The sequence below is a fragment of the Ipomoea triloba genome, chromosome 2 (genome assembly GCF_003576645.1).
Source record: "Ipomoea triloba cultivar NCNSP0323 chromosome 2, ASM357664v1".
NCBI lineage: Eukaryota > Viridiplantae > Streptophyta > Magnoliopsida > Solanales > Convolvulaceae > Ipomoea > Ipomoea triloba.
Window position 1 is genome coordinate 12,502,224 of NC_044917.1, and position 12,963 is coordinate 12,515,186.

At 32.6% G+C, this 12,963-nt stretch overlaps 2 protein-coding genes and 1 pseudogene across 2 annotated transcripts; 1 reads left to right on the top strand and 2 right to left on the bottom strand.

Annotated features, from left to right (window-relative positions):
* Positions 1-282: 282 nt before the first annotated feature.
* LOC116010767 lies at positions 283-8,205 on the bottom strand (annotated as a pseudogene).
* Positions 390-4,251, bottom strand: LOC116011364 (photosynthetic NDH subunit of subcomplex B 4, chloroplastic). Its single transcript, XM_031250922.1, has 6 exons — positions 4,101-4,251; positions 3,975-4,022; positions 3,043-3,205; positions 2,139-2,194; positions 1,969-2,040; positions 390-676 (listed from the first exon to the last, which is right to left on the bottom strand). Exons 1-6 carry the CDS (start codon positions 4,185-4,187, stop codon positions 551-553), a joined length of 552 nt encoding a protein of 183 aa, XP_031106782.1. The 5' UTR covers positions 4,188-4,251; the 3' UTR covers positions 390-550.
* Positions 8,206-8,814: 609 nt separating the features above from the next.
* Positions 8,815-12,642, top strand: LOC116005256 (uncharacterized endoplasmic reticulum membrane protein C16E8.02). Its single transcript, XM_031245518.1, has 4 exons — positions 8,815-9,335; positions 11,523-11,585; positions 11,692-11,763; positions 12,309-12,642. Exons 1-4 carry the CDS (start codon positions 8,997-8,999, stop codon positions 12,414-12,416), a joined length of 582 nt encoding a protein of 193 aa, XP_031101378.1. The 5' UTR covers positions 8,815-8,996; the 3' UTR covers positions 12,417-12,642.
* The last annotated feature ends 321 nt before the right edge of the window (positions 12,643-12,963 follow it).

The following is a 12,963-nucleotide window of genomic DNA, read 5'->3' on the forward strand; positions in this document are numbered from 1 at the left end:
CTAGAGAGGAAGCAAAATCAAATTTACGGAAATTGTGTTTTATACGCCTTGTATTTTTCCCCCTCTCTTTTTTTTTTTTTTTTTGAAGAACTTGTATTTTTCCGTTGATTTTTGAATAACTGTAGAAAATTCAATTCCCAGCAAGATTAATGCAAATATATTCTTTATTTTCTCATAAAACCTATATACAAATAGAGTATGATATCTCGGTTAGTTGAAAGACGGGATTCTCATCTTGTTCAACAAAGAAGACCAAATTTGTAAAATTTAAAGAAAGACGGACTAAACTTTATAACTTGTGAATAGTAACTGCGAGATCAAAAGTGTGATTTTTTCTTCTTTGTTTGATAAAGATATAATTATAGCATATCTGGATTAGTGGATTATGGTTGTTTTCCAGTGGTGTATTCTATTTCAGTTTATTTATGTTTGTGGAAATATAATATAGGTACATGACAGGACAGGACAGGACAGCAGAGTGTAGCATCATATACATACATGTTGCTGGAAATTAAAATTAAAATATAATAATGTGAAACAAATTAAATGATCATTTGACAAGCTCTTCTTCCTTAGCTTCTTCTAGCTCTCGCAGCCCTTCAACCTTCTGCTCTATCTCCTCTATCAGCTCCTCACGCCATAGCTCCGCCCGAGATCTTTCTTCAATGTCTTCTTGCTGCACAATTCCTCAATGTTTTTTACATTTATTCTCTACAACTCTTATTTAGTATTATCGATTCTATTACAAGGTAGTATCTGTTCAATATACTTTATTTATCTGTTGTAGACCAAATTCGATCTAAACCAATCAAATGTTGCCAAGTTAGGAGGAAAAAAGTAGGAAAAATAATTAGGGATATAAAGAACAGAGTCAAGAACCCCACTAGGGTTCAAACCTAGGGCCATTTTGTCGGCGATCAGGTAGTGGTTCTCCAAATAAGGACTTTCATGGTTAGTTAACAAGAGCAGGAAAAAAGTCTAAAAGTTAGGCTTAGTCTTTTTGGAAAAAAAAAAAAAAAAAAGTCTTTTTGAAAAAAGCCTTAGAGTTAGACTTAGTCTATTTTTTAATTAATTTTAAATAAAGAACAATAAATACGGTAGGTGTATACACCTACCATATTTACTACCCCATTTGAATTAAAGTATAATAAAGCAAGAAATTGTAAAGTAGTAAACTATCATCTCTTTCACCCCCTCCCTCCTACAGCCGAACCTCCCCTAAGTTGTGGTTCTACAGAACTACACTAAATATTTGAACCATTGCAATTTTTTATCACTACCAAAAATTAGATCTTCTTACTAATTTAACCAAACAAAATTTATTCTGGTGAACTTAACTACATAAATATTTGATAATAATCTAATTGACTCTATATATTTACCTTATTATAACTCAGTTTATACTGTTTATTCATTAATAAATCATAAATATATTTATTAACTATCCACAATTATTACTAATCATTCATATAATTATTAGAATCATAAATAATTAGTTTAATCATTACCTAATGAATACTTTAAGATATCAAATTATAAAAATATTTATTAATTATACACCATTTTTTAAACATTACTATCATAAATAAATATTTTAATCAACTATACACATATGTATTTTGTTCCTTGTATTCTCTAGTATTTTGATTTTTTTTAAATAACAAAGAATAAGCCTAAGTCTTAGGCTTGTTCTCATAAAGAGAAAAGTCAAACAAGCCTAAGCCTTATACTTTTTTCTCTGATCAGAATCCCCCCGTTCCGTCCCGATTTGAGAAACCATGTTTAATTACCTCCCCGACGAATTAATAATTCTCAAATCTATGACCTCCAATTTTAAAAAATTACAATTATGTCATTCGACCACAAGATCTTTGTCACAATTTAGCACTATACTCATAAATGTATCAAAATTTAATTTAAAAAAAAAATCTTTAATTACTTAATAAAAATAAAGAAGAATGTGTATACCTTATCATAGATCCAATGTCCAGTACCATCCCCGCCATCTCCTCTATAATTCTCGGAATCATAGTAGGGATCCTAGTAAAAACAACAAAAATCCAGAAAAAACAATGCCAATTAATTACAACTTTAATTTGTCATTATGGGTGACAATTTAAGAATTTACAAGCGCTTACTTTAGTAGAACCAAAGAAGCAGCATCCCCAAATAGTGAACATGATGTAAAATGAGTCTAACAATACATCAAGAAAAATAAATTTTTTAGTTTTGAAAATAGAAAAGAAATGGTGTGATAGATACCACAATGAATGAATTAATTAAAGGTAAAATAATTGAAGCATATGTTCCATCTCAACTAAAAGTTGGATTGTAAATTTATATTTATATATTATATGTTCAACACGCTCCCCACGTGTGCTTGACGGACTCCAAGCATCACGTAAGGTAGGCTTTTGGTACCAAATTGAAGCGTGTACTCCATCTCAACTAAAAATCTGAGTTGATAATTGGACTGTACTTTCTATGTTTATATATTATATATGCTCAACAAAAATAACATGTTTGTATGTGGGAGGCCTTGTTCACACGAGAAAATGTTTTATTGTGAGAAATGTAAATTAAGTTTGTCCATCCATAGCAAATTGAAGCGTGTACTCAATTGCACTTGCAACCAAGGCTAGCTCGCTTCTTGCTAAAAGTTGTGCTTTTGCAAAACTATTGTTGCGGGGGTGGGGAGGGGGAGGGGGCAACACGAGTTTGCTCAAAACTCGTGTTGTTTTGAAACAGTTGAGGCTAATTGAATTTGCCATCCAATTGCCAGTTTCGCAAACCCGTACAGTCCAATTATCAACAAAATAGTGGACAAGTGAGATCAATATTTAAATTAAAAAAAAATACAGTGACGTTTTATAAATTAGAACTTTTATTGCATCATTTAGGAGAAAAAACAACATAATTTTGCCTTATGCTGGGATGGACCAAAATTGATACATTATGAAAATTGGAGGGTCAATAATTTTTGTATTAATCAATCATTGATGAATTGAAATTATTATTTGGTATAATATATAGTGTACTTACAAACATTTTTGATGGCTGCATCACTTAGATGCCAAACAGACTTGTGAGTGATGAGGTCTCTTTGGCCATCCAAGTGCTCAACCATTACTGCCATCAATTGCAAACCTGGGAATGCATTCACTCTTGTTCTACAACCCCTTCTGCTCTTTCCCCCACCTTCAATCTATACACTCACAACATGCAAAACACAAAATCAAAACACTAACAGAACCGTTTGGTTGCAATGACGGAATTAGGAGCGGAGGGAAAATGAATTGTAATTTCGTGGAAAATGAATAGGATGTGAATACAGTAGGAATTTAAATTCCATTGTTGGGTGAACAATATTATTGGGAATTTCAATCATAGTGTTTGGTATATATGAGAATTGAAAGAGAATAAGTAGTATAAAGACCAAAATGTCCGTTGCAATTGCAATTCTTAGGAAAAGATGTAGATTTATTAGGGAAGGCAATTTGGTCCTCACACTACAAAATTTCTTCAATAGAATTGCAGGGGGACCTGATTTGCAATTCCTTAAATTTGAAGAATTATAATTTCATAAAATTAATTTCGATTCCCACAAGTGGCGATTCTCCTTGGGCCAGCTCCCGTGCCTCCCGGAGCAAACTCGGATGGACTTGAACTGTTAAACGGACGAAAAAAGACCCGGTAGATTTACCAAAAAAAAAATTTCATAAAATTACAATTTCTATTAACCAAATTCTGAAATTTTCCACTTCGGAATTGCAATAATTCCTCTCTGCCATACATGCCATAATATAATGAACCTTTTAGATATATATATATATATATATATATATATATATATATATATTTACAGAAAATATTGAAATTAAGAAAATTTTGCTTAAAAGCTTTACAACTTAGAATCTTTGTAAAGCAAACCAAATATAATCTTTTATTGGGTAGAAATAAATGTTTCAACCGACCTGGAAACTACTGCAAGGGCTAAAGGCAGAATTTAAGCATTGTCCGAGCTGGAATATTAGAAAGGAAAATAAAGATTAAAAATAATAATAATAATAGGGATACCGGAAAATCACCAGAAAACTTACTGGTTTAGGAAGTTTTGATGGACAAGGAAGAGAGGGGCTATGAATTTTTGGTTTGATAATGGTGAAGCTCATCACAGCTTCAGCCATGTTTCCGTGCTGTGAAAGGATTGGTGTGTAGAAAGCTTAGCATTTTGTTTGTTTTTATTATTTATATTTATTTTTAAAGTTAGGGGGGGAAATGAAAAGAGGATAAGGTGACCATTTGTAACCACTCTTCCATTTTGCAGTAGCAGATAAGAGTCATTTCACATTTGCATATAACTGAAAAGAATTACTACTCATTCATCCCCATTCTTACGCTGTAAATATGTGTAATTGTATATAATTACTACTCATTCAATCTCATATGTATCAGTTTCGGTTAATAGGGCTAAGAGCATATCCTCAATAATAATGTTTTTTTAATGGTTTTTGAGGTGCCACAGGCAGAAAAATGACGGAAAAAGAAGAAGAAAAAAGGAAAAAGGAAAAAAAAAAACTAAAAAAATCAAATCACAAATGTGATTGTCCTAAGTTGATGTTATTTATAATTTAAATTAGAGAACATGTAAAAATAGACCACTGAACTATTTGGGGATAACAACTAAGTACCGAATTCGAACAAGCTCCAAATTCATTGTTGAACCTAGAAAAAAAAAAGCAATTAGCATTTTTAGCAAGTTAACAACACGTTTGTGCTGATTAGAATGCCAAGTGTAATTTTTATTTTATATATATATATATATATATATATATATATATATATATTATTCTACTAAGCATTTGATCTTAAAAGAAAAAAAATAACTAGCCATTTGACCTACACACCACTAACTAATAAATAATTTAACTACCAATCACATGATGACATCTCAATGGAGGAAATGCTAAATGCTTAGTAGGATTTTATTTTGCTTAGTTTTTTTTTTATAGGGTCAAATGCTTAGGATAATAATAATAATAATAATAATAATAATAATAATAATAATAGAAAATAAAAGATACACATGGCATCCTAATCAGCACAAACTTGGTGTTAACCTACTAAAAATGTTAATTGCTCTTTTTCTCCAAGTTCAAACTTCGAGTTCGGTGGCTTAATTGCTATCTCCAAATAGTTCAGTGGCATATTTGTACATTTTTCCTTTTAAATTATAATAATATTAAGTTTAGTATTAATGCATAAAATCTATACATTATCTAAAAATTACTATTAACCATAAAAAAATAATAATAATAAAATATTATATAAAATAAAAAATAAAGGAGTTTGTTTGAATAATGAATAGAAAAACCACAAAATGGGTTGGATAAAATTTGGATGCCTTTCGCGAAACTTGATACATCATGGTACTAGACTATAAGTTTTGAATCGCTAAAAATGAGTCACTTGCGGCTAGGAAATGTCAATCAAACCAGTTAGTTTGGTTTCGAGTTACCCCTATACATTGCGGGGCTTATAGTTATTTATTTATTTTTATTTAAATTAAGTTTAAAATTATTGATCATAACTTTAAAATTTCAGACTTTTGGACTTATTGAGCGAATTCAAGTAAAATTTTTGACATTTTCAAATTAATATTTTAAATTAGCATATTTATTCTAATAAATTGAGTGTGGAATAAGAGTTGAGAGTAGAGAATGAGAGTCCATATAGTATTTTCTATTTTTAAATTTCAACTAAAAATAACTAATATATTTATACTATATATAATGATTGTAATCATTTTTTTAATTATTTATTTCACAAAAATATTTATCTTGTAATAAATCTATTAATGCATTTATTAAAATTTTATTTACAAATTTAATAAAAAATATTAAATATGTGCATTCATATAAATTTCATGAATAGAGTTAGTAGTACTTTAAAAACAAGAAAAAAAAAAAGAAAAAAAGAGGGTGTACCCACACTAGTTTTTTTCTTCTTTAAAAAAAAAATTCTTTTGGCCCAGTTTAGAAAAAAACAACTTCTTGCAAGTTCATTTTACCTTCTCTCACCCCTTTCTTTCTTTTCCACCTCAACTTTGGCCCCACAAAAATCAAGAAAAAACTATTAATGAAAATGTCCTAATGGTTTATTGAGTTATTGTAATTTACTTCTCAACTATCTTTTCGAATTATATCTCCGTTATCTTATTAGAGCAGGGTGTGGGACCTTGAGTCATTGTGATTTACTTTTTTCACTATTTTATCGGATTACTTCTCCATTATCTTATTGGGGCGAGGTGTGGGACCTTGAGTTATTGTGATTTATTTCTGTACTATTTATCAAATTACCTTTCCATTATCTTGTTGCAGTGGAGTGTGAGATCTTGAAGGCAAAAAAATGTCACCTTTTATGAACAATAAATATGCTTAAATAACTCGAGCTACCGCACTAGCCTATTCAAACCTATCAATTTCGAATTTATTGACCTAATTTTCTATCGAGTTAAAATGAGTTAATACCCAATTTAGTCCTCAACAATAATGATTTATCTCAATCTAGTCCTAAATGACTTTTGGTGCTGAATTAAGTCTTTAACTTTGATGGTTTTACTCAATTTCATATGTTAAAATAGCTTAGTAATTTCATCTCTATTAATACCCAACTTAATCCTCAACTATACTAAATTTATCCAAGTTAGTCTTTGACTTTAGTGATTTTATCTAATTTAGTCATCAACTATAATGATTTTTCTTAATTTAGTCATTAATTTTAGTAACTGAGAATTGAATTAAGTAAAATCATCAAAGTCGAGGACATAATTAAGCAGAGTTAATTCCAGCAATGGTCCTTCGACTATGTTGATTTTCTAAAATTGGTCCCCGTCTTTTAATTTGGACTAGAAAGACAATTGACTATTGAATTTGTTCCAGCAATGGTCCCTCCGTTTATGTTCAGTTAGTGAGGAGTTAAATGTGAGGGTAAATGAGTCATTTCATAATATGGCCTTCTTCCTCCATTCTGAGCCAGCCAACACTAGCGACGGTGATGACTGACGATGCTGTCGTGGTGGAGCTCCTCTTCCGCCTCAAGCAGTCAAGGGTGTGCACTCCGCCGCGGTGAGGTTAATGCATATATGTTTGCCTTCATCCAGCTAGGGCCATCGCCAGCGAAGATTGAAGCCCACGACGTCGACTAGCCGGAAAGAGGCTGCCGCTGGAAGTACCGCTAGGTTTAGCCGGAAAGTGGCGCTGCTTCACCCAGCGACGGCTACTTTGACGAGTCCAATCGCGTCTCTTCTTTGCTGGATCTAACATCTACTTTTATAACCCTTTATTAAGGATAGGGGATTTAGTTTATGTTTGGATTGAGGATAACGGGAAGGGGAAGGGAGATGGTAATGCTAGTTTGAGAGATTTTTTTATTTTTTATTTTCACTTTTGAGCCATCAAGCTCAAGCTATTGGAAGGATTAGTGTTTGAGCCATGCTCCTTTGTCATGACACCAACTTCTATGTTCTTTCCATCACTCTCAACAACATCATGCAAAGCACGAATGGCTAGGATATAGCTTCACAGTTTCCTGACCAGAGGTTTCGTTGTAATTCTTCTCAAGAAACTCCCGGATTGAGTTGGAGTTCCTCCTAGTTGCATTGGCCTTCCATGCATGCTGAAAAAGTACCTGATGGATATGTCTGATAAAGAGATGGAACACTTGTGTATGGGTCAAAACCAATAATAAGCAAGGTAGAAAGACCAAATGGTCTTACACCACCACTTTGAGTGTATTTTTGCTGAAGGCCAGTAATATAGCGAGTTATGTACTCAACAGTTACAGGATCTTCCATAGTGAGCATGTGACTCTGGCACTCAATGCATGCTCTATTTACAAGAACGCATGCATCTGCTTTTATGTTAGAATGCTTTTTTTTTATTTTTATTCGAGAATCCACAACAAGTGCTTGAACATCACCGCTTCGCATTCGATGGCGGTGGACTCGTCGGAGTAGCTGCCGGAGCGCTTCGCCAGTTCCTGGAACATAGGGTGGTCGATGATGTCGAAGCCAACCAGGTATTGGTAGCGAGACTTACCCACGTACACAGGTTGGAGGTCCTTAGAAGAGGCGGCGTTGTAAGGGCTGGAGCAGTTCTGGTCGTCAGTCGAAGGAGTTGGTGGTGGCAACAACAATGGAGGCATGGGGCTGGGGTAATGAACCAACGCTATAAATTGACGCTTTTACCCCTGCTTTTAACGTTTAACTAACCCTAGGTTCACGGAAGGACCAATGGTGGCACAAATCTAATAGTCAAGGGTCTATTTCGTCCAAATTAAAAGACGATGACCAATTTTGAAAAATCAACATAGTTGAGCGATCATTGCTGGAATTAACTCTAATTAAACACAAAAAGTTATTTAAAACTAAAATCAGAAAAACTACTACAGTCAAGTACTCTCTCTGTCCCATTTTACCTGTCCTATTTACTATTCATTGGTCAAACAAACTCTTTCTTCATTGCTTATTTTGTTTAGTAATTTTTTATTATTTTTAAATATAATTTTTTTGTGTTTAATAGTACTTTTAATGTAGTTTCTAAATATATAAATTTTATATATTAATTCTAAACTTAATATTATGAAAAAATTCGATAAAAAGTAACTTCAGTTAAACGATCCAGACAACTAAAATGGGACGGAGGTAGTACTAAATTAGGTATTAACTCAGTTAAAATCTTTTACCACTATCTTAACATTTTTTAATCTTATCCAACCACCCTATCAATATCAAGCTAAGCCTACGGCAGAGATTCCCATCCACCGCCCATCTTTCTCGAAGACATCAATTCGGAATTAGCGTCCGTCTTGCTTACCAGTTTTCCTTATTTTTTCGTCGCTTCTCGTCTACGAAATGTCCCTATTCAAGAAAACAGAGTAGACCCATCCTAAATTCATCAAATAATCCCCAAAATTCTCCAAAAGGCAAATTAAAGATGGGATTGTTGGATTTGGAGAAACACTTTGCATTCTATGGGGCATACCACAGCAACCCAGTGAATGTGTTGATTCACGTGGTGTTTGTTTGGCCAATTTTCTTTACGGCTTTGATTCCCTTGTATTTCACATCCCCAATCTTCAAGACCTCTCCGATTCAGCTCTGTGACCACACCATTTTGGTGCTGAATTATGGGTTCTTGCTCACCTTGGTTTATGGGGTTTTCTATGTGGCTTTGGACAATAAAGCTGGATCTTTGGCTGCCTTGCTCTGTTTCCTCTGCTGGGTTTTTAGCAGTTCTCTTGCTCATAATCTGGGTTTCTCCCTTGCTTGGAAGGTAAAGTTTCCCCCTTCTATATAATTTACTATATTCAATAAAGGCTGTGCTTTTATTTATTTTGGAGTTGTTTGGTAAATAGCTGTTAGTTGATAGCGGATTGAGTTAAGTGTGTTTGGCTAGTTGATAGCATTAGCAGAAAAGGTGTTTGGTAAATTAGTTGTTACAAAAAATTAATTAATCAAATACTAGTGATCACATAAGCTAAAATTGGTTAAGCTAACTATGTTGATATAGTGTTGGTATATTAGTTTTTTTTTTTTTTTGAACCTGTCCTATAATTTTTCTAATATTTTCAGCCCAAAGAAGCTCAGCCCCACCACCGAGATTCAAATCTATAATCATTTATTTGGAATGGTAACTAGATGCCATTACATTACATGGTAGTTCGCCTGGCCTATTGGTATATTAGTTAGTTCAGTTGATGTGAATATAGTTTTGAATCACCATAACTATAGTAAGGGTATCCTTGGCTTGGTCTTGAACTATAGCTCTTTTATCTCCTTTAGAATAGGTTGCTTTGTTACCATATAGAAACTGATAGAACTTATATTCACAAATCCAAGATACTAGAGTATAAAAAGAAGAATAAAGTAGGGAAAGAAGATAGCTACAACAAAACAACCTATTCTAAAGGAGATTAAAGATCTTTAGACTAAGACCAAGCAACACATGGACTGTAGTCTATCGGGTTACGTTGAGATTCAAACCCATGACTTTGGCATGGGATTGGCTTTGATACCAAATTGAAGGATATGCTCCATCTCAACTAAAAGTCTAAGATGATAGTTGGATTGCATATTTATGTTTATATATTATATGTTTAACACAGAAGTGAGAACATATGCTAAATGCATCTTGACTGACTCAAAAGATGAAACAAATTTTAGACACATCATATGTAACAGATAGGAATGTGAACTTGGTGGTCTTCTCATCCATTTGGTAAGAACTTATACGTTATTAAAGAAGAAACCAGCATCAACAAATCAAGACTTTTAACAAGATATCTAGTGATATCAGAACTTTAAATTCAATTAACAAACAACCTCCACATTATCGTGTATTAAAGAACAAGAATTCTAATTCAAATTAGTGACTGAAATTGTATAAAAACATAATATCACAGTAAAAGAGCATACATTTCTGCAATATATTATGAGTTGTGCATGGTTTTTATGCATCATATATTGCCTTGACCTATGTTCACATGTTAGTGTCTCTTCGTTTTTCAAATGTTTTTATAGAAACAAGTATCAAGCATTCCATTACATGTTGATATTGATCCAACTATTGATATTATTGCTTGGATCAGTTGTCTTGAGGAAGACCCTGAGGTTTCTATTCTAAATAGTAGTAGCAAATAATTGTGAAGGTCACGCAATATTAAGTTCTATGTCTTTATGTATTTGGTTTCCTCCTAGCAATTTGGAATTTCCTTGAATTCCTTGTATGAGTCGAATGTGCCTTTAAACTGCACTAGGACATCAGTATGATCCATCGAGAGAAAGGGAGGACCAACGACAACAACAACAAATCCTTAGAAAAAAAAAATGCATTAGACTCATTATGCTACGAGGAAGCTGATCGAAAGAATAAACAATCATAAGCTTTATCATCAAAACCTGAGCCCCACATATTTTTCCATTAGAAATACTGCCTTTAGTAGGATCTTTACCTAAATATGTAATAAGTTTAGATTACATGAATGAAGTAGGAAAATGCATATCAAATAAACTTTGTATTTGTGTTCAATTATATTTAGATAAATGAGATGTTTGGTAAATAGCTGTTAGCTGATTGGGTTAGTGACTTTGACTAGTTGGTAGCATTAGCCGATTGTAGAAAGATATTTGGTAAATTAGTTGTTAGCTGATTACATGCAAAATGACTTTCTCAAAAAGCTGATTGAAAAGCTGCTTTGAGCAGTTTTTTGAATTTTAGCGTTTTAGAGCAATAAGCTATTGCAAAAAGTTAATTAATCAAATACTTATATTGGTTGTTTAACCAAGTTAAACAGCTAATAATGGTCAAATAAGCCAAAATTAGATGATAAGCTAACTATGTTACCAAGCAGAGCCATAATTTTATACTGATTTGTTTTATGGCCTACAAAGCTAAATCAACAAAATATATCTTCTTGAGCTTTTAACCATCCATATGCTAATATGACACACAAATAGCCAGGTTGCTCTTGTTGCTCAGTTGATCTGCTGGACAAGCCAGTTTATAGGTCATGGAATGTTTGAGGTAATGAGCTCTATTAACTACGGAGTAATTAATTTATTTTTTATGCCTTTAGTTCTACATGCCATTCAAGTTGTGTCACTCCCAATCTTCCTTTTCAATCTTGTAGAAGCGAGCCCCTGCTTTACTGGACAATCTTACACAAGCATTACTTATGGCACCTTTCTTTGTCTTGTTGGAGGTAACCACAGAAATTCTCATGTTAAAGCATAATATATATGGGAAAATTGCATTTTTGGTTCTCCAGTCATACCCGTGGTACAGACTTAGTACTTGAGTTATATGCTTATCATCTTTAACCTTCGAGTTATGCACAAAGTGGCGAGTTTAGTCCCTGAAGGACCAATTCCGCCACTTTATTAAGTAACATATTGGTGGCAGAAATAGTCCCCGATGGACTAAAATTGTCACTTCATGCATACCTAGCTTAGGTGTTAAAGATTGTCACACATATAACTCAAGAACTAAGTTTGTACCACGGGTGTAACTGGAGAACCAAAAATGCAATTTTCCCTAAAGACGGGTGGAATATACCGTCTAAGTATTAGTTTAGTCTTTTAGTTGGGATGGAGTTAATGTGTTATGTCTCAAATAAAAGTGTAAGCTGATAGTTGGAGTGCACATTTATTATATATATATATATATATATATATATTATGGTCAATATCTTGAATATGCAAAATGGTTCTCCAAGTTTGTTTACACAAAATTCTGATTTTCTTGCAGGTGCTACAATCTTTCTTTGGCTATGAGCCTTATCCTGGCTTCCATGCCAAAGTCAAAGCAAAGATAGATGCTGACATTAAAGAGTGGAAAGAAAAGAAAATTTCTTGAGTAGAAAAATGGTATATTGGTGAGAATATACCATTCTGCTGTTTCTGTAAATGAAATAACAAAGTAGGATCAGGGTCAAAATCGAATTGTACTAACAGATCTTGATATACTGCTTCTTTCATATTGTGTTTCCTTGAGAATTTCTTATTTCATTCCAACCATAAAGGGAATACAGATTGTGTAGACCATCAGGAAGTGAAGTTAAATAATCCTTTTTAGGGCAAAATGACTTTTTTTTTTAAAGATAAAATGATCTTTGGTCAAATAAATAAATAATACTCTTTGTGATTGATCATTTGATTGTGCACTCTTGTCCTTTAAAAGAGGTTAGAGTTCGAATTCTCTCTTGTATGATATATATATATATATTAAATTTTAATTCAATTCTTATTTACAATCAAACAAAATAACTTTTTTTTATTGAACCTATTACAACTATCAAGTATTTGATTCTAATTCAAAATTTGAACCAAAGGTCTTCTATATAATTACATATATTTATTAATTATGTATTTGTTTATTTATTTTAATTTCAACTCTTATTTAG